Source organism: Panulirus ornatus, chromosome 73 (genome assembly GCF_036320965.1).
Source record: "Panulirus ornatus isolate Po-2019 chromosome 73, ASM3632096v1, whole genome shotgun sequence".
Taxonomy (NCBI): domain Eukaryota; kingdom Metazoa; phylum Arthropoda; class Malacostraca; order Decapoda; family Palinuridae; genus Panulirus; species Panulirus ornatus.
The window spans coordinates 12,673,930-12,697,309 of record NC_092296.1 but is presented as its reverse complement, the minus strand read 5'-3'; the positions used below and the strand labels follow the sequence as shown (position 1 = coordinate 12,697,309).

Below are 23,380 nucleotides of genomic sequence, written 5' to 3'. Positions count from 1 at the left end.
CTAAGTATTTCTCACATACATTCTTCAAAGCAAACACCTGATCCACAAATCCTCTACCACTTCTGAAACCACACTGCTCTTCCCCAATCTGATGCTCTGTACATGCCTTCACCCTCTCAATCAATACCCTCCCATATAATTTACCAGGAATACTCAACAAACTTCTTTTTCTTCTTTCATACTATTCGCCATTTCCCGCATTAGCGAGGTAGCGTTGAGAACAGAGGACTGGGCCCTTGAGGGAATATCCTCACCTGGGCCCCTTCTCTGTTCCCTCTTTTGGAAAATTGAAAAAAAAAAAAAGAAAAAAAAAAATTTGAGCACTCACTCTTATCCCCTTTGCCTTTGTACAATGGCACTATGCACGCATTCCGCCAATCCTCACCATGAGTCATACATACATTAAATAACCTTACCAACCAGTCAACAATACAGTCACCCCCTTTTTTAATAGATTCCACTGCAATACCATCCAAACCTGCTGCCTTGCCAGCTTTCATCTTCCGCAAAGCTTTTACTACCTCTTCTCTGTTTACCAAATCATTTTCCCTAACCCTCTCACTTTGCACACCACCTCGACCAAAACACCCTATATCTGCCACTCTATCATCAAACACATTCAACAATCCTTCAAAATACTCACTCCATCTCCTTCTCACATCACCACTACTTTTTATCACCTCCCCATTAGTGCACTTCACTGAATTTCCCATTTGCTCCCGTGTCTTATGCACTTTATTTACCTCCTTCCAAAACATCTTTTTATTCTCCCTGAAATTTAACGATACTCTCTCATTTGCCCTCTTTTTCACCTCTTGCACCTTTCTCTTGACCTCCTGTCTCTTTCTTTTATACATCTCCCACTCAATTGCATTTTTTCCCTGCAAAAATCATCCAAATGCCTCTCTCTTCTCTTTCACTAATAATCTTACTTCTTCATCCCACCACTCACTACCCTTTCTAATCAACCCACCTCCCATGCTTCTCATGCCACAAGCATCTTTTGCGTAATCCATCACTGATTCCCTAAATACATCCCATTCCTCCCCCACTCCCCTTACTTCCATTGTTCTCACCTTTTTCCATTCTGTACTCAGTCTCTCCTGGTGCTTCCTCACACAAGTCTCCTTCCCAAGCTCACTTACTCTCACCACCCTCTTCACCCCAACATTCACTCTTCTTTTCTGAAAACCCATACAAATCTTCACCTTAGCCTCCACAAGATAATGATCAGACATCCCTCCAGTTGCACCTCTCAGCACATTAACATCCAACGTCTCTCTTTCGCGCGCCTGTCAATTAACACGTAATCCAATAACGCTCTCTGGCCATCTCTCCTACTTACATTGGTATAGGCGATTTACAAAACTGGGTATGATGAAAGGATCAGTTTGGTCATGACATTCTGAAAAGTTTTAAAGGAAATAATGAGAAACTGATCATGATTATCTAATAGAGTGGTAAAGATGATCTCAGAAGTTGACGGCGAGGAAATTGCCAAGTTTGATATAAAGATCTGAAAATTTGGTAATCAGAATAGTTTGTTTATAATGAAATGGCAAGTTTCTAATGGTTGTCTGAGAAGTTTGTAAAGACAATCTGAAAAGTCTTTCATGACGAGGTAAGTAGTTGATAAAGACAACCTGAGAAGTTGGTCGTATCGATCTGATAAATTGGTAAAGACAGCCTGAGAACTTGATGTAGACAATCTGAGAATTTGATAGAGGTAATGCAACAAGTTAAAAAAGTTGATCTGAGAAACTTATTACAAAAAACTTTCAAGTTGATCATGGAAATCTGAAAAGTTTGTAAAGATAATCTGAGAAGTTGGATATGACAATCTAAGACATTAGTTGAGACAATCTGGGAGGCTGAATTTTTACAATTTGGGAAGTTGTTAAAGATCTGAGAAGTTTACTAAGATGAGAAATTGGTTATGACAAAGCATCAAGTTGGTAATAACGTTCTGAAAAGTTGGAAAAGTAATCTGAGAAGTTTGTTATGAGGAAGTGCCAAGATTGTCTTAACAATCTGAGAAGTTTGTAAAGATGATCTGTGAAGTTGGGAATGACAAAGTGCCAAGTTGGTCATAGCATTCTGAAAAGTTGATAAGGATAATCTGAGAAGTTGGTAATGAGGAAATACAAGTCAGTCTTAATGATTTGAGAACTTTTTGAAGCCCAACTGAGAAGTTTTTATGATGAAGAGCCATCTGAAAAGTTCATAAAGACCATCTTAAAATTTGGGAATGATGATAAGATGGTCTCAGAAGCTTTTTACAAAGACCAAAGAGCTTGGTAAAATCAATCTGAGAAGTTGATCAAAACAATCTAAGAAGTCATTGATGACATTTATGACGATGTTCATGACAAGGTGCCATTTTGTTTAAAGTGATCTGAAAAGATTATAAAGACCAATAGGAAAGTTGGTCATGACAATCTGAGAGGTTGGTAGTAGAGATCTGACAAGTTGGTAATAAAGTTTTTACATGTTGGTTATGATGACATACTAAGTTGGTCATGACATTCTGAAAAGTCGGTAAAAACGAGAAGTCAATCAAGACAACACAAAAAGGTGATAAAGACAATATGAAAAGTTGGCCATGATGATTTGAGGAGATGGTAAAGCCAATTACGAAGTTGTGAAAAGTTGGGAAAGATAATCTGAAAAGTTGGCCATGACAATCTGTGATCTGAGAAGTTGGCTATGACTATGTGACAAGTCATTCATGACAGTCTGAAAAGTTGTTAATGAATATCTGTAAAGTTGGTCATGAAGATCTAAAAAGGTGGAAAAGACGATATGACAAGCTGCTTACGACAAAATGCCAAGTTTGTCACAACTATGTAAAATTTTTGTTGAAGACAATCTCAGAAGTTAGGAGTGATGAGTCGGTACAGATAATCTGAGGAATTGGTTTATAAGGAAGTGTGAAGATTTTGAAAGCAAACTGAAAAGTTGGTAAAGACATCCTGAGAATTTGCAAAAGCCAGTCTGATAAGTCTTTTACAATGATGTGAGAAGTTGGAGAAGATAATCAGAGAAGTTCATAAAGACAATATACAAGGATAAAAAAGATGATCTGAGAAGTCAGGAAAGACAATTCAAGAATCTATTATATCTGAGATGCTGGTAAAGACAATCTAAGAAGTTGTTCATAGGAAAGTTCCATTTCTCTTATTATGATTTGAACAGACAGTGAATATGATTTGAAAAAGTTGAGAGGTTGGTAAAAACAATCACATAAATTGGTTATAATGATCTGAGAAGTTGGTAAAGATGATCTTAGGAGTTAGTTATGATGAAGTGCCAAGGTGGTCATGATGTTTTGAAAAGTTGTTACAGACTATCAGAAAAGTTAGTCATGATCTCAGAAGATGGTACAGACAATCTTAGAAGCTGGATATGACAAAGTCCCAAGTTTTAAATAAAGATAAAAAGATCTAGAAAGTTGACAACAATATGAGAAAGTTGGGCAGAATTATGTGATATGCTGGTAAAGACTAAGAAGTTTTATACAAAAAAGTGTCAATTTTGTCTTTATGATCTGAAAAGATGGTAAACATTATCTGAAAAGTTAATCATGACAAGATGAGAAGGTGAAAAAGACAATGTTATTGGTTTAAAAATATAGCAACTTTTTCATAATGATATGAAAAGTTAGTAAAGATGATCAGAGTTTCTAAAACTAGATAAGAAGTTGGTAAATACAAAGGGAGAAGTTTTTTAAGATCAAGTACATACAGTCTGAGAAACTGGTAAAGATGATCTTAGAATCTGGTGTTGAAAATCTGAGAATCTGGTAAAGGCGATGTAAAAAGTTAAAAAGACGATCTTAGAAGTTGGTCCTGATGATATGATAAGTTGGTCAAGATGATCTGAAAAGTTGCTAAAGATGACATGAGAAGTCAGTTATGGTGATTTGAAAAGTAGGATGTTGGATGGTGCAAAAGCCTTCTATAAAGGAGCAAATGTAAGTGTAAGAGTGGATGGAGAACTGAGTGATGTCATTGTGGCTTCTTAATACATATATATGGATGAAATGATAAGACAGATTAAAGCAAAACTAGTGAACTGCAGTGATGGAATGTGGCAGTGAGATATGGTGGCTAGTGGCAAGCCAGTTTGCAGATGATACAGGCGTTGTTTGCTGAGAGTAAAGAGGTATTGCAAAATTTTGGTTGTGTGTTTTATGATGTGTGTAAGCAGAGAAATTTGAAGATAAATGCAAGTAAAAGCAAAGCAATGGTGTTTGAAAAGAAACAGAGTGAAAGAAGAGAGTGTACAAAATTGTGCTGTGAATATGAGAGGGAAAAAGAGTGGAAGAAGTGAGGGAATTCAAATATCTGGGAGCTGTTTAGGGTAAGTGTGGTGATATTGAAAGAGAGATAAGGGAGAGAGCAATACAAGGTAGAAGGTTCATTGGGAAGAGGTGTAAGTATGGAAGTGAAGAGAGGATTAAGGGACAGCATAGTCCTCCCAACCCTGACTTATGTTGCTGAAACATGGACGTGGAATGAGGCACAGAGGCCAAGAATCCAGGCTGTGGAAATGAGCTGTCTGAGAAGAGCATGTGACATGACTAGGTGGAAGATGAAAGAAATAAAAGTGTATGAGAAATGTGATATGGCAAGGAATGCAAAGGGAATGAATTGTGGAGTGGTAGAATGGGTGAAAACGTAATACTTTAAGATAGTTTGGGTACGTGGGAAGAATATAAGACTGGGAATTTACAAGGCGAGTGTATGATAGTACAATCAAAGGGGTTGGTGTGAGTGGAAGACCACCTGTGACATGGGCAAATAGGGAGGAGGAATCCTGGAGGGAGAGAAACAGTGAAACAATGCATGGAATGGTGTATGCGAGGGAGGCATGTAAGGACAGAAATAAGTGGAGACTCTTTTGCCCTAGCCACCCCTTGACGGGAGTTCCTGGATGGAACATGCATCAGATATATAGATAGACAGATGGCTTGTGCAAAAGATGTTTCTGACATGAGAATGGTGGGAGGTGGGCAGATTACAAAGGGTAGTGAGTGGTGGGATGAAGAAGTAAGATTGTTAGTGAAAGAGAAGAGAGAGGTGTATGAACGATTTTTGCAGGGAAGTAGCATAAATGACTGGGAGATGTATAAAAGTGGCAGGAGGTCAAGAGAAAGGTGCAAGAGGTTAAAAAGAGGGCAAATCAGAGTTGGGGTGAGAGAGTATCATTGAATTTCAGGGAGAATGAAAGGATGTTTTGGAAGGAGGTAAATAAAGTGCGTAAGACAAGACAACAAATGGGAACATCGGTGAAGGGGGCAAATAGAGGGGTAATAACAAGTAGTGATGAAGTGAGGAGGAGATGGAGGGAGTATTTTGAAGGTTTGTTGAATATGTTTGATGAAACAGTGGCAGATACAGGGGGTTTTCAACAGGGTGGTGTGCAAAGTGAGAGGGGTCAAGGAGAATGGTTTGGTAAACAGAGAAGAGGTAGTGAAAGCTTTGCTGAAGATGAAAGCCGGCAAGGCAGTGGGTTTGGATGGTAGTGCAGAGGAATTTATCAAAAAAGGAGGTGACTGTGCTGTTAACTGGTTGGTAAGGGTAATCAATTTGTATATGGATCATGGTGAAGTGCCTGAGGATTGGCAGAATGCATACATAGTGCCATTATACAAGGCAAAAGGGGATAAAGGTGAGTGTTCAATTTATGATGGCATAAGTTTGGTGAGTAATCCAGGGAAATTATATGAGAGGGTATTGATTGAGAGGGTAAAGGCATGTACAGAGCATCAGATTGGGGAAGAGCAGTGTGGTTTCAGAAGTGGTAGAGGATGTGTGGATCAGGTATTTGCTTTGAAGAATGTATGTGAGAAAAACTTAGAAAAACAGATGGATGTGTATGTTGCATTTATGGACCTGAAGAAGGCATATGATAGGGTTGACAGAAATGCTTTGTGGAAGGTTTTAAGAGTATACGGTGTGGGAGGCAAGTTGTTAGAAGCAGTGAAAAGTTTTACCAAGGATGTAAGGCATGTGTATGACTAGGAAGAGAGGAGTGATTGGTTCCCAGTGTAGCAGGGGTGCATGATGTCTCTATAGTTGTTTAATCTGTTTATGGATGGGGTTATTAAGGAGGTGAATGCAAGACTTTTGGAGAGAGGGGCAAGTATGCAGTCTGTCGTGGGTGAGAGGGCTCGGGAAGTGAGTCAGTTGTTGTTCGCTGATGATACAGCGCTGGTGGCTGATTTGTGTGAGAAACTGCTGGTGACTGAGTGTGGTAAAATGTGTGAAAGAAGAAAGCTGAGAGTAAATGTGAATAAGAGCAAGGTTATTAGGTTCAGTAGGGTTGAGGGACAAGTCAATTGGGAGGTAAGTTTGAATGGAAAAAACTGGAGGAAGTGAAATGTTTTAGATATCTGGGAGTGGACTTAGCAGAGGATGGAACCATGGAAGCAGAACTGAACCACAGGGTGGGAGAGGGGGGGTGAAGGTTCTGGGAGCATTGAAGAATATGTGGAAGGCGAGGTAATCTTGAAGAGCAAAAATGGGTATGTTTCAAAGAATAGGGGTTCCAACAATGTTATATGGTTGTGAGTCATGGGCTATAGATATGATTATACAGAGGAGGGTAGATGTGATGAAAATGAGATGTTTGAGGACAATATGTGGTGTGAGGTAGTTTGAACAAGTAAGTAGTGAAAGGGTAAGAGAGATGTGCAGTATTAAAAAGAGTGTGGTTGAGAGAGCAGAAAAGGGTGTGTTGAAATGGTTTGGTCACATGGAGAGAATGAGTGAGGAAAAATTGACAAAGGGCATATATGTGTCAGAGGTGGAGGGAAGGAGAAGCAGGAGACCAAATTCGAGGGGGAAGGATAGAGTGAAAAAGATTTTGAGCAATCGGGGCCTGAACATGCAGGAGGGACAAAAGGCGTTTAAGGAATAGTGTGGTACACCAAGGTCAACGTGCTGTCAATGGATTGAACCAGGGCATGTGAAGCATCTGGGGTAAACCATGGAAAAGTTTGTGGGGCCTGGATATGGAAAGGGAGCTGTGGTTTTGGTGCCTTACATATGACAGGTAGAGAATGAATGTAAATGAATGTGGCCTTTTTTGTATCTTCCTTGCCCTACCTTGCGCGCATGGGTGGGCGAGTGGGTGAATAGGGATGATGATGATGATAATGTTATTTTACGTGTGGTGGGGTGGTGACGGGAATGGATGAAGGCAGCAAGTATGAATATGTACATGTGTATGTATGTCTGTGTATGTATATGTATGTATGTTGATATGTATGTGTTTGTATGTGGGCATTTCTCCCCTATCTTTGGGGATAGGGGAGAAAGAATACTTCCCACACATTCCTCACGTGTCGCAGAAGGCGACTAGAGGGGACGGGAGCAGGGGGCCAGAAACCCTCCCCTCCTTGTATTTTGACTTTCTAAAAGGGGAAACAGAAGAAGGAGTCATGCGGGGAGTGCTCATCCTCCTTGTAGGCTCAGATTGGGGTGTCTAAATGTGTGTGGATGTAACCAAGATGAGAAAAAAGGAGAGATAGGTAGTATGTTTGAGGAAAGGAACCTGGATGTTTTGGCTCTGAGTGAAACAAAGCTCAAGGGTAAAGGGGAAGAGTGGTTTGGGAATGTCTTGGGACTAAAGTCAGGGGTTAGTGAGAGGACAAGAGCAAGGGAAGGAGTAGCACTACTCCTAAAACAGGAGTTGTTGGAGTATGTGATAGTGTGTAAGAAAGTAAACTCTAGATTGATATGGGTAAAACTGAAAGTTGATGGAGAGAGATGGGTGATTATTTGTTCATATGCACCTGGGCATGAGAAGAAAGATCATGAGAGGCAAGTGTTTTGGGAGCAACTGAATGAGTGTGTTAGTGATTTTGATGCACAAGACCGGGTTATAGTGATGGGTGCTTTGAATGCAAAGGTAAGTAATGTGGCAGTTGAGAGAATAACTGGTATACATGGGGTGTTCAGTGTTGTAAATGGAAATGGTGAAGAGCTTGTAGATTTATGTGCTGAAAAAGGACTGGTGATTGAGAATACCTGGTTTAAAAAGCGAGATATACATAAGTATACATAAGTAAGTAGGAGAGATGGCCAGAGACCATTACTGGATTACGTGTTAATTGACAGGCGTGCGAAAGAGAGACTTTTAGATGTTAATGTGCTGAGAGGTGCAACTGGAGGGATGTCTGATCATTATCTTGTGGAGGCTAAGGTGAAGATTTGTAGGGGTTTTCAGAAAAGAAGAGAGAATGTTGGGGTGAAGAGAGTGGTGAGAGTAAGTGAGCTTGGGAAGGAGACTTGTGTGAGGAAGTACCAGGAGAGACTGAGTACAGAATGGAAAAAGGTGAAAACAAGGGACGTAAGGGGAGTGGGGGAGGAATGGGATGTATTTAGGGAAGCAATGATGGCTTGCGCAAAAGATGCTTGTGGCATGAGAAGAGTGGGAGGTGGGTTGATTAGAAAGGGTAGTGAGTGGTGGGATGAAGAAGTAAGATTATTAGTGAAAGAGAAGAGAGAGGCATTTGGACGATTTTTGCAGGGAAGAGATGCAAATGAGTGGGAGATGTATAAAAGAAATAGGCAGGAGGTCAAGAGAAAGGTGCAAGAGGTGAAAAAGAGGGCAAATGAGAGTTGAGGTGAGAGAGTATCATTAAATTTTAGGGAGAATAAAAGATGTTTTGGAAAGAGGTAAATAAAGTGCGTAAGACAAGGGAGCAAATGGGAACTTCAGTGAAGGGGGTTAATGGGGAGGTGATAACAAGTAGTGGTGATGTGAGAAGGAGATGGAGTGAGTATTTTGAAGGTTTGTTGAATGTGTTTGATGATAGAGTGGCAGATATAGAGTGTTTTGGTCAAGGTGGTGTGCAAAGTGAGAGGGTTAGGGAAGATGATTTGGTAAACAGAGAAGAGGTAGTAAAAGCTTTGCATAAGATGAAAGCCGGCAAGGCAGCAGGTTTGGATGGTATTGCAGTGGAATATACCAAAAAAGGGGGTGACTGTATTGTTGACTGGTTGGTAAGGTTATTTAATGTATGTATGATTCATGGTGAGGTGCCTGAGGATTGGCGGAATGCTTGCATAGTGCCATTGTACAAAGGCAAAGGGGATAAGAGTGAGTGCTCAAATTACAGAGGTATAAGTTTGTTGAGTATTCCTGGTAAATTATATGGAAGGGTATTGATTGAGAGGGTGAAGGCACGTACAGACCATCAGATTGGGGAAGAGCAGTGTGGTTTCAGAAGTGGTAGAGGATGTGTGGATCAGGTGTTTGCTTTGAATGTATGTGAGAAATACTTAGAAAAGCAAATGGATTTGTATGTAGCATTTATGGATCTGGAGAAGGCATATGATAGAGTTGATAGAGATGCTCTGTGGAAGGAACTAAGAATATATGGTGTGTGAGACAAAATGTTAGAAGAAGTGAAAAGTTTTTATCGAAGATGTAAGGCATGTGTACGTGTAGGAAGAGAGGAAAGTGATTGGTTCTCAGTGAATGTAGGTTTGTGGCAGGGGTGTGTGATGTCTCCATGGTTGTTTAATCTGTTTATAGATGGGGTAGTTAGGGAAGTGAACACAAGAGTTTTGGAAAGAGGGGCAAGTATGCAGTTTGTTGTGGATGAGAGAGCTTGGGAAGTGAGTCAGTTGTTGTTTGCTGATGATACAGCGCTGGTGGCTGATTCATGTGAGAAACTGCAGAAGCTGGTGACTGAGTTTGGTAAAGTGTGTGAAAGAAGAAAGTTGAGTAAATGTGAATAAGAGCAAGGTTATTACGTACAGTAGGGTTGAGGGCCAAGTCAATTGGGAGGTAAGTTTGAATGTAGAAAAACTGGAGGAAGTAAAGTGTTTTAGATATCTGGGAGTGGATCTGGCAGCGGATGGAACCATGGAAGCAGAAGTGAATCATAGGGTGGGGGAGGGGGCGAAAATTCTGGGAGACTTGAAGAATGTTTGGAAGACGAGAACATTACCTCGGAAAGCAAAAATGGGTATGTTTGAAGGAATAGTGGTTCCAACAATGTTGTATGGCTGCGAGGCGTGGGCTATGGATAGAGTTGTGCGCAGGAGGGGGGATGTGCTGCAAATGAGATGTTTGAGGACAATATGTGGTGTGAGTGGTTTCATCGAGTAAGTAATGTAAGGGTAAGAGAGATGTGAGGAAATAAAAAGAGTGCGGTTGAGAGAGCAGAAGAGGGTGCTTTGAAATGGTTTGGTCACATGGAGAGAATGAGTGAGGAAAGATTGACCAAGAGGATATAAGTGTCAGAGGTGGAAGGAACGAGGAGAAGTGGGAGACCAAACTGGAGGTGGAAAGATGAAGTGAAAAAGATTTCGAGTGATCGGGGCCTGAGCATGCAGGAGGGTGAAAGGCGTGCAAGGAATAGAGTGAATTGGAACGATGTGGTATACCGGGGTCGATGTGCTGTCAATGGATTGAACCAGGGCATGTGAAGCGTCTGGGGCAAACCATGCAAAGTTCTGTGGGGCCTGGATGTGGAAAGGGAGCTGTGGTTTCGGTACATTATTACATGACAGCTAGAGACTGAGTGTGAACGACTGAGGCCTTTGTTGTCTTGTTCTAGCACTACCTTGCGCACATGAGGGGGGAGGGTGTTGTTATTCCATGTGTGGCGAGGTGACGATGTGAATAAATAAAGGCAGGCAGTATGAATTATGTATATGTGTATATATGTATATGTCTGTGTGTGTGTATATATATATGTATATGTCTGTGTGTGTGTATATATATATGTATATGTCTGTGTGTGTGTATATATACATATATATGTGTACATTGAGATATATAGGTATGTATATTTGCGTGTGTGGACATGTATGTATATCCATGTGTATGTGGGTGGGTTGGGCAATTCTTTCGTCTGTTTCCTTGCACTACCTCGCTAACGCGGGAGACAGCGACAAAGCAAAATAAATAAATAAATAAATTATATTTAATTTCATTATACTTTGTCGCTGTCTCCCGCGTTTGCGAGGTAGCGCAAGGAAACAGACGAAAGAAATGGCCCAACCCCCCCCATACACATGTATATACATACGTCCACACACGCAAATATACATACCTACACAGCTTTCCATGCCTTGATTCAATCCACTGACAGCACATCAACCCCGGTATACCACATCGCTCCAATTCACTCTATTCCCTGCCCTCCTTTCACCCTCCTGCATGTTCAGGCCCCGATCACACAAAATCTTTTTCACTCCATCTTTCCACCTCCAATTTGGTCTCCCTCTTCTCCTTGTTCCCTCCACCTCCGACACATATATCCTCTTGGTCAATCTTTCCTCACTCATCCTCTCCATGTGCCCAAACCACTTCAAAACACCCTCTTATGCTCTCTCAACCACGCTCTTTTTATTTCCACACATCTCTCTTACCCTTACGTTACTCACTCGATCAAACCATCTCACACCACACATTGTCCTCAAACATCTCATTTCCAGCACATCCATCCTCCTGCGCACAACTCTATCCATAGCCCACGCCTCGCAACCATACAACATTGTTGGAACCACTATTCCTTCAAACATACCCATTTTTGCTTTCCGAGATAATGTTCTCGACTTCCACACATTCTTCAAGGCTCCAAGAATTTTCGCCCCCTCCCCCACCCTATGATCCACTTCCGCTTCCATGGTTCCATCCGCTGCCAGATCCACTCCTAGATATCTAAAACACTTCACTTCCTCCAGTTTTTCTCCATTCAAACTCACCTCCCAATTGACTTGACCCTCAACCCTACTGTACCTAATAACCTTGCTCTTATTCACATTTACTCTTAACTTTCTTCTTCCACACACTTTACCAAACTCAGTCACCAGCTTCTGCAGTTTCTCACATGAATCAGCCACCAGCGCTGTATCATCAGCGAACAACAACTGACTCACTTCCCAAGCTCTCTCATCCCCAACAGACTTCATACTTGCCCCTCTTTCCAAAACTCTTGCATTTACCTCCCTAACAACCCCATCCATAAACAAATTAAACAACCATGGAGACATCACACACCCCTGCCGCAAACCTACATTCACTGAGAACCAATCACTTTCCTCTCTTCCTACACGTACACATGCCTTACATCCTCGATAAAAACTTTTCACTGCTTCTAACAACTTTCCTCCCACACCATATATTCTTAATACCTTCCACAGAGCATCTCTATCAACTCTATCATATGCCTTCTCCAGATCCATAAATGCTACATACAAATCCATTTGCTTTTCTAAGTATTTCTCACATACATTCTTCAAAGCAAACACCTGATCCACACATCCTCTACCACTTCTGAAACCACACTGCTCTTCCCCAATCTGATGCTCTGTACGTGCCTTCACCCTCTCAATCAATACCCTTCCATATAATTTACCAGGAATACTCAACAAACTTATACCTCTGTAATTTGAGCACTCACTCTTATCCCCTTTGCCTTTGTACAATGGCACTATGCACGCATTCCGCCAATCCTCAGGCACCTCACCATGAGTCATACATACATTAAATAACCTTACCAACCAGTCAACAATACAGTCACCCCCTTTTTTAATAAATTCCACTGCAATACCATCCAAACCTGCTGCCTTGCCGGCTTTCATCTTCCGCAAAGCTTTCACTACCTCTTCTCTGTTTACCAAATCATTTTCCCTAACCCTCTCACTTTGCACACCACCTCGACCAAAACATCCTATATCTGCCACTCTATCATCAAACACATTCAACAAACCTTCAAAATACTCACTCCATCTCCTTCTCACATCACCACTACTTGTTATCACCTCCCCATTTGCGCCCTTCACTGAAGTTCCCATTTGCTCCCTTGTCTTACGCACTTTATTTACCTCCTTCCAGAACATCTTTTTATTCTCCCTAAAATTTAATGATACTCTCTCACCCCAACTCTCATTTGCCCTTTTTTTCACCTCTTGCACCTTTCTCTTGACCTCCTGTCTCTTTCTTTTATACATCTCCCACTCAATCGCATTTTTTCCCTGCAAAAATCGTCCAAATGCCTCTCTCTTCTCTTTCACTAATACTCTTACTTCTTCATCCCACCACTCACTACCCTTTCTAATCAACCCACCTCCCACTCTTCTCATGCCACAAGCATCTTTTGCGCAATCCATCACTGATTCCCTAAATACATCCCATTCCTTCCCCACTCCCCTTACTTCCATTGTTCTCACCTTTTTCCATTCTGTACTCAGTCTCTCCTGGTACTTCCTCACACAGGTCTCCTTCTCAAGCTCACTTACTCTCACCACCCTCTTAACCCCAACATTCACTCTTCTTTTCTCAAAACCCATACAAATCTTCACCTTAGCCTCCACAAGATAATGATCAGACATCCCTACAGTTGCACCTCTCAGCACATTAACATCCAAAAGTCTCTCTTTCGCACGCCTGTCAATTAACACGTAATCCAATAACGCTCTCTGGCCATCTCTCCTATTTACATAAGTATACTTATGTATATCTCGCTTTTTAAACCAGGTATTCCCAATCATCAGTCCGTTTTCAGCACATAAATCTACAAGCTCTTCACCATTTCCATTTACAACACTGAACACCCCATGTATACCAATTATTCCCTCAACTGCCACATTACTCACCTTTGCATTCAAATCACCCATCACTATAACCCGGTCTCGTGCATCAAAACCACTAACACACTCATTCAGCTGCTCCCAAAACACTTGCCTCTCTTGATCTTTCTTCTCATGCCCAGGTGCATATGCACCAATAATCACCCACCTCTCTCCATCAACTTTCAGTTTTACCCATATTAATCGAAAGAAATGGCCCAACCCACCCCCATACACATGTATATACATACGTCCACACACGCAAATATACATACCTACACAGCTTTCCATGGTTTACCTCAGACGCTTCACATGCCCTGATTCAATCCACTGACAGCACATCAACCCCGGTATACCACATCGATACAATTCACTCTATTCCTTGCCCTCCTTTCACCCTCCTGCATGTTCAGGCCCCGATCACACAAAATCTTTTTCACTCCATCTTTCCACCTCTAATTTGGTCTCCCACTTCTCCTCGTTCCCTCCACCTCCGACACATATATCCTCTTGGTCAATCTTTCCTCACTCATTCTCTCCATGTGCCCAAACCATTTCAAAACACCCTCTTCTGCTCTCTCAACAACGCTCTTTCCATTTCCACATATCTCTCTTACCCTTACGTTACTTACTCGATCAAACCACCTCACACCACACATTGTCCTCAAACATCTCATTTCTAGCACATCCATCCTCCTGTGCACAACTCTATCCATAGCCCACGCCTCGCAACCATACAACATTGTTGGAGCCACTATTCCTTCAAACATAGCCATTTTTGCTTTCAGAGATAATGTTCTCGACTTCCACACATTCTTCAAGGCTCCCAGGATTTTCGCCCCCTCCCCCACCCTATGATCCACTTCCGCTTCCATGGTTCCATTCGCTGCCAGATCCACTCCCAGATATCTAAAACACTTTACTTCCTCCAGTTTTTCTCCATTCAAACTTACCTCCCAATTGACTTGACCCTTAACCCTACTGTACCTAATAACCTTGCTCTTATTCACATTTACTCTTAACTTTCTTCTTTCACACACAAACTCAGTCACCAGCTTCTGCAGTTTCTCACATGAATCAGCCACCAGCGCTGTATCATCAGCGAACAACAACTGACTCACTTCCCAAGCTCTCTCATCCACAACAGACTGCATACTTGCCCCTCTTTCCAAAACTCTTGCATTCACCTCCCTAACAACCCCATCCATAAACAAATTAAACAACCATGGAGACATCACACACCCCTGCCGCAAACCTACATTCACTGAGAACTAATCACTTTCCTCTCTTCCAACACGTACACATGCCTTACATCCTCGATAAAAACTTTTCATTACTTCTAACAACTTGCCTCACACACCATATATTCTTAATACCTTCCACACAGCATCTCTATCAACTCTATCATATGCCTTCTCCAGATCCATAAATGCTACACACAAATCCATTTGCTTTTCTAAGCATTTCTCACATACATTCTTCAAAGCAAACACCTGATCCACACATCCTTTGCCACTTCTGAAACCACACTGCTCTTCCCCAATCTGATGCTCTGTACATGCCTTCACCCTCTCAATCAATACCCTCCCATATAATTTACCAAGAATACTCAACAAACTTATACCTCTGTAATTTGAGCACTCACTCTTATCCCCTTTGCCTTTGTACAATGGCACTATGCAAGCATTCCATCAATCCTCAGGCACCTCACCACGAATCATACATCCATTAAACAACCTTACCAACCAGTCAACAATACAGTCACCCCCTTTTTTAATAAATTCCACTGCAATACCATCCAAACCTCGCCGGCTTTCATCTTCCACAAAGCTTTTACTACCTCTTCTCTGTTTAACAAATCATTTTCCCTAACCCTCACACTTTGCACACCACCTCGACCAAAACACCCTATATCTGCCACTCTATCATCAAACACATTCAACAAACCTTAAAAATACTCACTCCATCTCCTTCTCACATCACCACTACTTGTTATCGCCTCCCCATTAGCCCCATTCACTGAAGTTTCCATTTGCTCCCTTGTCTTACGCACTTTATTTACCTCTTTCCAAAACATCATTTTATTCTCCCTAAAATTTAATGATACTCTCTCACCCCAACTCTCATTTGCCCTCTTTTTCACCTCTTGCACCTTTCTCTTGACCTCCTGCCTCTTTCTTTTATACATCTCCCACTCATTTGCATTATTTCACTGCAAAAATCGTCCAAATGCCTCTCTCCTCTCATTCACTAATAATCTTACTTCTTCATCCCACCACTCACTACCCTTTCTAATCAACCCACCTCCCATGCTTCTCATGCCACAAGCATCTTTTGTGCAAGCCATCACTGCTCCCCTAAATACATCCCATTCCTCCCCCACTCCCCTTACCTCCTTCATTCTCACCTTTTTCCATTCTGTACTCAGTCTCTCCTGGTACTTCCTCACACAAGCCTCCTTCCCAAGCTCACTTACTCTCACCACTCTCTTCACCCCAACATTCTCTCTTCTTTTCTGAAAACCCATACAAATCTTCACCTTTGTCTCCACTAGATAATGATCAGACATTCCTCCAGTTGCACCTCTCAGCACATTAACATCCAAAAGTCTCTCTTTCGCACGCCTATCAATTAACACATAATCCAATAATGCTCTCTGGCCATCTCTCCTACTTACATATGTATACTTATGTATATCTCGCTTTTTAAACCAGGTATTCCCAACCACCCATCCTTTTTCAGCACATAAATCTATAAGCTATTCACCATTTCCATTTACAACACTGAACACCCCATGTATACCAATTATTCCCTCAACTGCCACATTACTCACCTTTGCATTCAAATCACTCATCACTATAACCTGGTCTTGGGCATCAAAACCACTCACACACTCATTCACCTGCTCCCAAAACACTTGCCTCTCATGATCTTTCTTCTCATGCCCAGGTGCATATGAACAAATAATCACCCATCTCTCTTCATCAACTTTCAGTTTTACTCATATCAATCTAGAGTTTACTTTCTTACACTCAATCACATACTCCCACAACTCCTGTTTCAGGAGTAGTGCTACTCCTTCCTTGCTCTTGTCCTCTCACTAACCCCTGACTTTACTCCCAAGACATTTCCAAACCACTCTTCCCCTTTACCCTTGAGCTTCGTTTCATTCAGAGCCAAAACATCCAGGTTCCTTTCCTCAAACATACTACCTATCTCTCCTTTTTACTCATCTTGGTTACATCCACACACATTTAGACACCCCAATCTGAGCCTTCGAGGAGGATGAGCACTCCTCGTGTGACTCCTTCTGTTTCCCCTTTTAGAAAGTCAAAATACAAGGAGGGGAGGGTTTCTGGCCCCCCGCTCCCGTCCCCTTTAGTCGCCTTCTACGACACGTGAGGAATGCGTGGGAAGAATTCTTTCTCCCCTGTCCCCAGGGATATCTCCCTTATCATATATATATATGTGTATGTGGGTGGGTTGGGCCATTCCTTGTATGTTTCCTTGCATCATGATGATAATGATGATGATAACATTTCATGTGTGGCAGGGTGGCGAAAGGAATGGATGAAGGCAGCAAGTATGAATATGTACATGTGTATATATGTATATGTCTGTGTATGTATATGTATGTATACGTTGATATGTATATGTATGTATGCGTGCGTGTGTGGGCGTTTATGAATATACATGTGTATGTGGGTGGGTTAGGCCATTCCTCGTCTATTTCCTTGCACTACCTCGCTAACACAGAAGACAGCAATTAAGCATAATAAACAAAATAAATAAGATAGATAAACATGTTTAGTGCCACTGTATACAGGCAAAAGAGTGTTCAATCTACATATGTAAATTGTTGAGTGTACCTCCTAAGTTATGTTGGAAAGTGATGATTAGAAAGGGTTAAGTCATGTACAGAGCATCAGATTGGGGAGGAAGAATATGGTTTCAAGAATGGTTGATGATGTGTGGATCATTTGTTTGCTTTAGAGAAATTGTAGGAGATATACTTCAAGAAACAGAAGGATTTGTATGAGGCATTCATGATTTGAAGGAAGCACATGACAGGGTTTACAGAGATGTCTTGTGGAAAGTTTGACAAGTATATGGTGTGGAAGAGAAGCTACCTGAAGCAGTGAGAAGTTCTTATTAAAAGTCTAAGGCATGTGAACTAGTAGGTACAAAGAAAGGTGAGGGTTGGTCTGTGGTCCCTTTTTTAGCACATAACTCCAGGAGCTCAGGAGCTGTTCACCACTTATAGTCACTACACCTGGTAGCCTATGCCCCCTAATTCTATCTACTATATCTGCCACATTGCCTACTCTTACAATCACATCCCCCATCACTAATACTCAATCTCTCATATCAAAACTGATAATACACTCACTCAGCTCCTCCCCAAAACACTCACCCATTTTCCTTACTCCTCTCAATACATGGTGCATAAACAATATCAATCACCCACCTCATGTATCCACTTTAATCTTTTACACACATCAATCTGAGGTTCATTTCCTTGTATTCTTTTGCATATTTCAATAACTCCATTTGCTCAGCTCCTCCCCAAAACACTCACCTATTTTCCTTATTCCTTTCAATACATGGTGCATAAACAATAACAATCACCCACCTCATGTATCCACTTTAATTTTTTACCTACATAAATCTGAGGGGAGGGTATTGATTGAGAGGGTGAAGGCATGTACAGAGCATCAGATTGGGGAAGAGCAGTGTGGTTTCAGAAGTGGTAGAGGATGTGTGGATCAGGTGTTTGCTTTGAAGAATGTATGTGAGAAATACTTAGAAAAGCAAATGGATTTGTATGTAGCATTTATGGATCTGGAGAAGGCATATGATAGAGTTGATAGAGATGCTCTGTGGAAGGTATTAAGAATATATGGTGTGGGAGGAAAGTTGTTAGAAGCAGTGAAAAGTTTTTATCGAGGATGTAAGGCATGTGTACGTGTAGGAAGAGAGGAAAGTGATTGGTTCTCAGTGAATGTAGGTTTGTGGCAGGGGTGTGTGATGTCTCCATGGTTGTTTAATTTGTTTATGGATGGGGTTGTTAGGGAGGTAAATGCAAGAGTTTTGGAAAGAGGGGCAAGTATGAAGTCTGTTGGGGATGAGAGAGCTTGGGAAGTGAGTCAGTTGTTGTTCGCTGATGATACAGCGCTGGTGGCTGATTCATGTGAGAAACTGCAGAAGCTGGTGACTGAGTTTGGAAAAGTGTGTGGAAGAAGAAAGTTAAGAGTAAATGTGAATAAGAGCAAGGTTATTAGGTACAGTAGGGTTGAGGGTCAAGTCAATTGGGAGGTGAGTTTGAATGGAGAAAAACTGGAGGAAGTGAAGTGTTTTAGATATCTGGGAGTGGATCTGGCAGCGGATGGAACCATGGAAGCGGAAGTGGATCATAGGGTGGGGGAGGGGGCGAAAATCCTGGGGGCCTTGAAGAATGTGTGGAAGTCGAGAACATTATCTCGGAAAGCAAAAATGGGTATGTTTGAAGGAATAGTGGTTCCAACAATGTTGTATGGTTGCGAGGCGTGGGCTATGGATAGAGTTGTGCGCAGGAGGATGGATGTGCTGGAAATGAGATGTTTGAGGACAATGTGTGGTGTGAGGTGGTTTGATCGAGTGAGTAACGTAAGGGTAAGAGAGATGTGTGGAAATAAAAAGAGCGTGGTTGAGAGAGCAGAAGAGGGTGTTTTGAAGTGGTTTGGGCACATGGAGAGGATGAGTGAGGAAAGATTGACCAAGAGGATATATGTGTCGGAGGTGGAGGGAACAAGGAGAAGAGGGAGACCAAATTGGAGGTGGAAAGATGGAGTGAAAAAGATTTTGTGTGATCGGGGCCTGAGCATGCAGAGGGTGAAAGGAGGGCAAGGAATAGAGTGAATTGGAGCGATGTGGTATACCGGGGTTGACGTGCTGTCAGTGGATTGAATCAAGGCATGTGAAGCGTCTGGGGTAAACCATGGAAAGCTGTGTAGGTATGTATATTTGCGTGTGTGGACGTATGTATATACATGTGTATGGGGGGTGGGTTGGGCCATTTCTTTCGTCTGTTTCCTTGCGCTACCTCGCAAACGCGGGAGACAGCGACAAAGTATAATAAAAAAAAAAATAAAAAAAAAATCTGAGGTTCATTTCCTTGTACTCTTTTGCATCAAGCAGATGTGCCATCTTATCCTAGGCTCTTGCCCTTACATTAACCTCCAACTTTACTCCTACAACATTGCCATACTATTCATTCTCCTTCCCCTTGACCTTTGTTTCACTCAGAGCTTGAATATTCAGGTTTCTCTCCTCAAACATATCTATCTATCACTCCCTTTTTCTCATCCTGGTTACAACCAAACACATTCATACACCCAAGTCTGAGCCTTCACAGAGGATATATATACCCCTCTTTTGGCTCCTTTTCTTGATCTTTCCTATTACTTGATGACTAAAATATTTCTTAATCTTTTGATAAACCTCTGTCCTTGGGAACCCCCCTTCCTACATTTTCATAGCTGTTGCAGAAGGTTCAGGGCATGAAAAATCTCTAAACCCATCCCAAGCATCACAGTGCAACTTTCCTAAATAAAACATCACTGATAAAGCAAGAAGAGTCAAAGTAACAGAGTATTTTCCTACTTTGATAAACTAAGAACTGATTTACCATGTTCACATGCAAGTGGAAAATCATTAAGTAAACTTATGTGCATAAGATCAAATTTGTCTTCTATGATGTGTTTATAAGGATAAGAAAATTGTAAACTGATGATCAAAATAGAAATTCCAACAAAATGACAGTCTGACTTCCCCAGAGTAAATATTGTCTGAATTTATAAGATCAATAAGTGTCTACTCATACTAACTGGAGAGACCATAAGACATAAGCAAATTGTATGGATTATGAACTTCATTTCACATACAATTTCAAAACTCAGTCAAAAATCATTGTTGTACTTACTTATCTCTTCTCTTCCTTTCTCTTTCTTCCCTCTCTTTTAGTCTTGTTTCCTCCTCTTCTCGGTCTCTCTTCTCTCTCATGTCTGTAATAAAAATAGAGTTTGGATGTTTAAACTACTGAGAAATCTCCCATCTAATATAATGGCACCGTAAATAATGCAGTGATTCACCAGTTCCAAGATCATGTCCAATTTGGTAACATCACTCAGTTCTGGCTACTGTCACACCAGTAACTTATCATCAGCATGAATACCCAAGTATTTGTCTCAAAATAGATGACTCTTTTCTTTCAAACAGGTGATAAAAGAACTTGCTCCCTGCTTTCTTCATTCATCTAGGGGCCTATAAACTCTACATAAAACTTGGACCACACCTAACTTATCTTATCCAAGATATCACTTATCTATCTATCATACTTGATTGTCATTTCCCGCATCACCAAAGTGGTGCCAGGAAACAGAAAAAGAATGACCCATCCACTCACATACAGAGACATATACACATATAAATATTCATACCTGCTTGCCTTCAATCCATTCCCAGCGCCACCTCAACCCCACAGGAAATAGCATCACTGCCCCTCTGCTTCAGCGAGGTAGCTCCAGGAAAACAAACAAAAAAGGCCACATTCATTCACAGCCTCTATCTGTCACGTGTAATGCACCAAAACCAAGGCTCCCTACCCATATCCATGCCCCACACACCTTTCCATGGTTTACCCCATGCCTTCACATGCCTTAGTTCAATCCACTGACAGCATGTCGACCATGGTATACCACATTGTTCCAATTATACATTCCTTGTGCAACTCTCACTCTCCAGTATGTTCAGGCCCCAATCACTCAAAATCTTTGTCACTCCATCCTCCCATCTCCAATTTGGTTGCCTGCTTCTCCTACTTCCCTCCCCCTCTGACTCATATATCCTTTCTGTCAACCTTTCCTCACTCATTCTTTCCATATGTCCAAACCATTTCAACACACCCTCTTCTGCTCTCTCAACTACATTCTTTTTATTACCACACATCCCTCTTACCCTTTCATTACTTACCTGATCAAACATTGTCCTCAAACATTTCATTTCCAACACATCCACCCTCCTCTATACAACTCTATCTATAGCCCATGCCTCACAACCATATAATATTGTTGGAACTACTATTCCTTCAAATATACCCATTTTTGCTCTCCTAGATAAAGTGCTCTCCTTCCACACATTCTTCATCATCCCCAAAACCTTCAACCCCTCCACCATCTTGTGACTCACTTCCTCTTCCTTGGTTCCATTCGCTGCCAAGTCCACTCCCACATATCTAAAAGACTTTACTTCCTCGAACCTTTCTCCATCCAAACGAACATCCCAATTAACTTGTCCTTCAACCCTGCTGAACCTAATAACCTTGCTCTTATAAACATCTACTCTCAACTTTCTCCTTTCACACACTTTTCCAAACTAAGTCCCCAACTTCTGCAGTTTCTCACTTGAATCAGCCACCAGTGCTGTATCATAAGCAAACAACAACTGACTTACTTCTCAGGCCCACTCATCCTATCCATAAACAAATTAAACAACCATGGAGATATCACACACCCTTGCTGCAGACCAACCTTGGTAAAAATATTTCAATGCTTCTAGCAGCATACCTCCCACACTATATACTCTTAAGACCTTTCATAAGGCATCTCTATCAACCCTATCGTAAGCCTCCTCCAGATCCATAAATGTCATATACAAATCCATCTGTTATTCTAAATATTCCTCACACACATTCTTCAAAACAAACACCTGATCCACACATCCTCTACCACTTCTGAAACCACACTGCTCCTCCCCAGTCTGATGCTTTGTACATGCCTTTACCCTCTCCATCAATACTCTCTCATACAATTTTTCAAAAATACTCAACAAACTTATGCTGCTGTAGTTTAAGCACTCATCTTTGTCCCCTTTGCCTTTGTACAAAGGCAATATACATGAATTCTGCCAATCCACAAGCACCTCACCATGATCCATACATACACTGAATATCCTTACCAACTAATCAAAAACACAGTCACCCCCTTTCTTAAAAAATTCAACTGCAATACCATCCAAACCTGCTGTCTTGCTGGATTTCATCTTCTGCAAGGCTTTCACCAACTTTTCTCTCTTAAACTATTCTTCCTGACCATCTCACCGCACACCACCCTAACCAAAATACCCTACATCTGCCACTATATCATCAAACACATTCAACAAACCTTCAAAATGCTCACTCCATCTCCTCACTTCAACACTTCCAATTATCACTTCCCTCCTTAGCCCTTCGCCAAAGTTTCCATTTGTTCACATGTCTTTCGCATGTCATTTACCTACTTCCAAAACATCTTTCTATTCTCCTTAAATTTTAATGATACTCTCTTACCCTAACTCTCATTTGCCCTCTTTTTCAACCCTTGCACTTTCCTCTTGACCTCCTGCCACTTTCTCTCATACATCTCCCAGTCATTTGCACTCCTTCCTTCTAAGTATTGTCCAAACGCCTCTCTTTCCTCTTTTACTAACAACTTTACATCTTAATCCCACCACTCACTACCCTTTTTAATTTGTCCACCTCCCACCTTTCTCATGCCACATGCATCTTTTGCATATGCCATCACTGCTTCCCTATATACATCACATTCCTCATCCACTTCCCTCATGTCATTTGCCCTCACCTTTTGCCATTCTACACTCAATCTACCCTGGTACATCCTCACACAAGTCTCCTTTCCAAGCTCACTTACTCTCACCACTCTCTTCCGAACAATCATTCTTCCTTTATGAAAACCTCTACAAATCTT

General features: G+C 41.4%; 1 protein-coding gene across 5 annotated transcripts in view; it reads right to left on the bottom strand.

Moving 5' to 3' along the window:
- Positions 1-23,380, bottom strand: part of Spf45 (splicing factor 45) — a 216,671-nt gene that overhangs the window by 65,846 nt on the left and 127,445 nt on the right. For all 5 annotated transcript variants that reach the window (XM_071661428.1, XM_071661427.1, XM_071661426.1 and 2 more), the window contains one exon: positions 20,560-20,641. In XM_071661428.1, the coding sequence (XP_071517529.1) occupies positions 20,560-20,641 (82 nt within the window). The remainder of the gene's footprint in view (positions 1-20,559; positions 20,642-23,380) is intronic.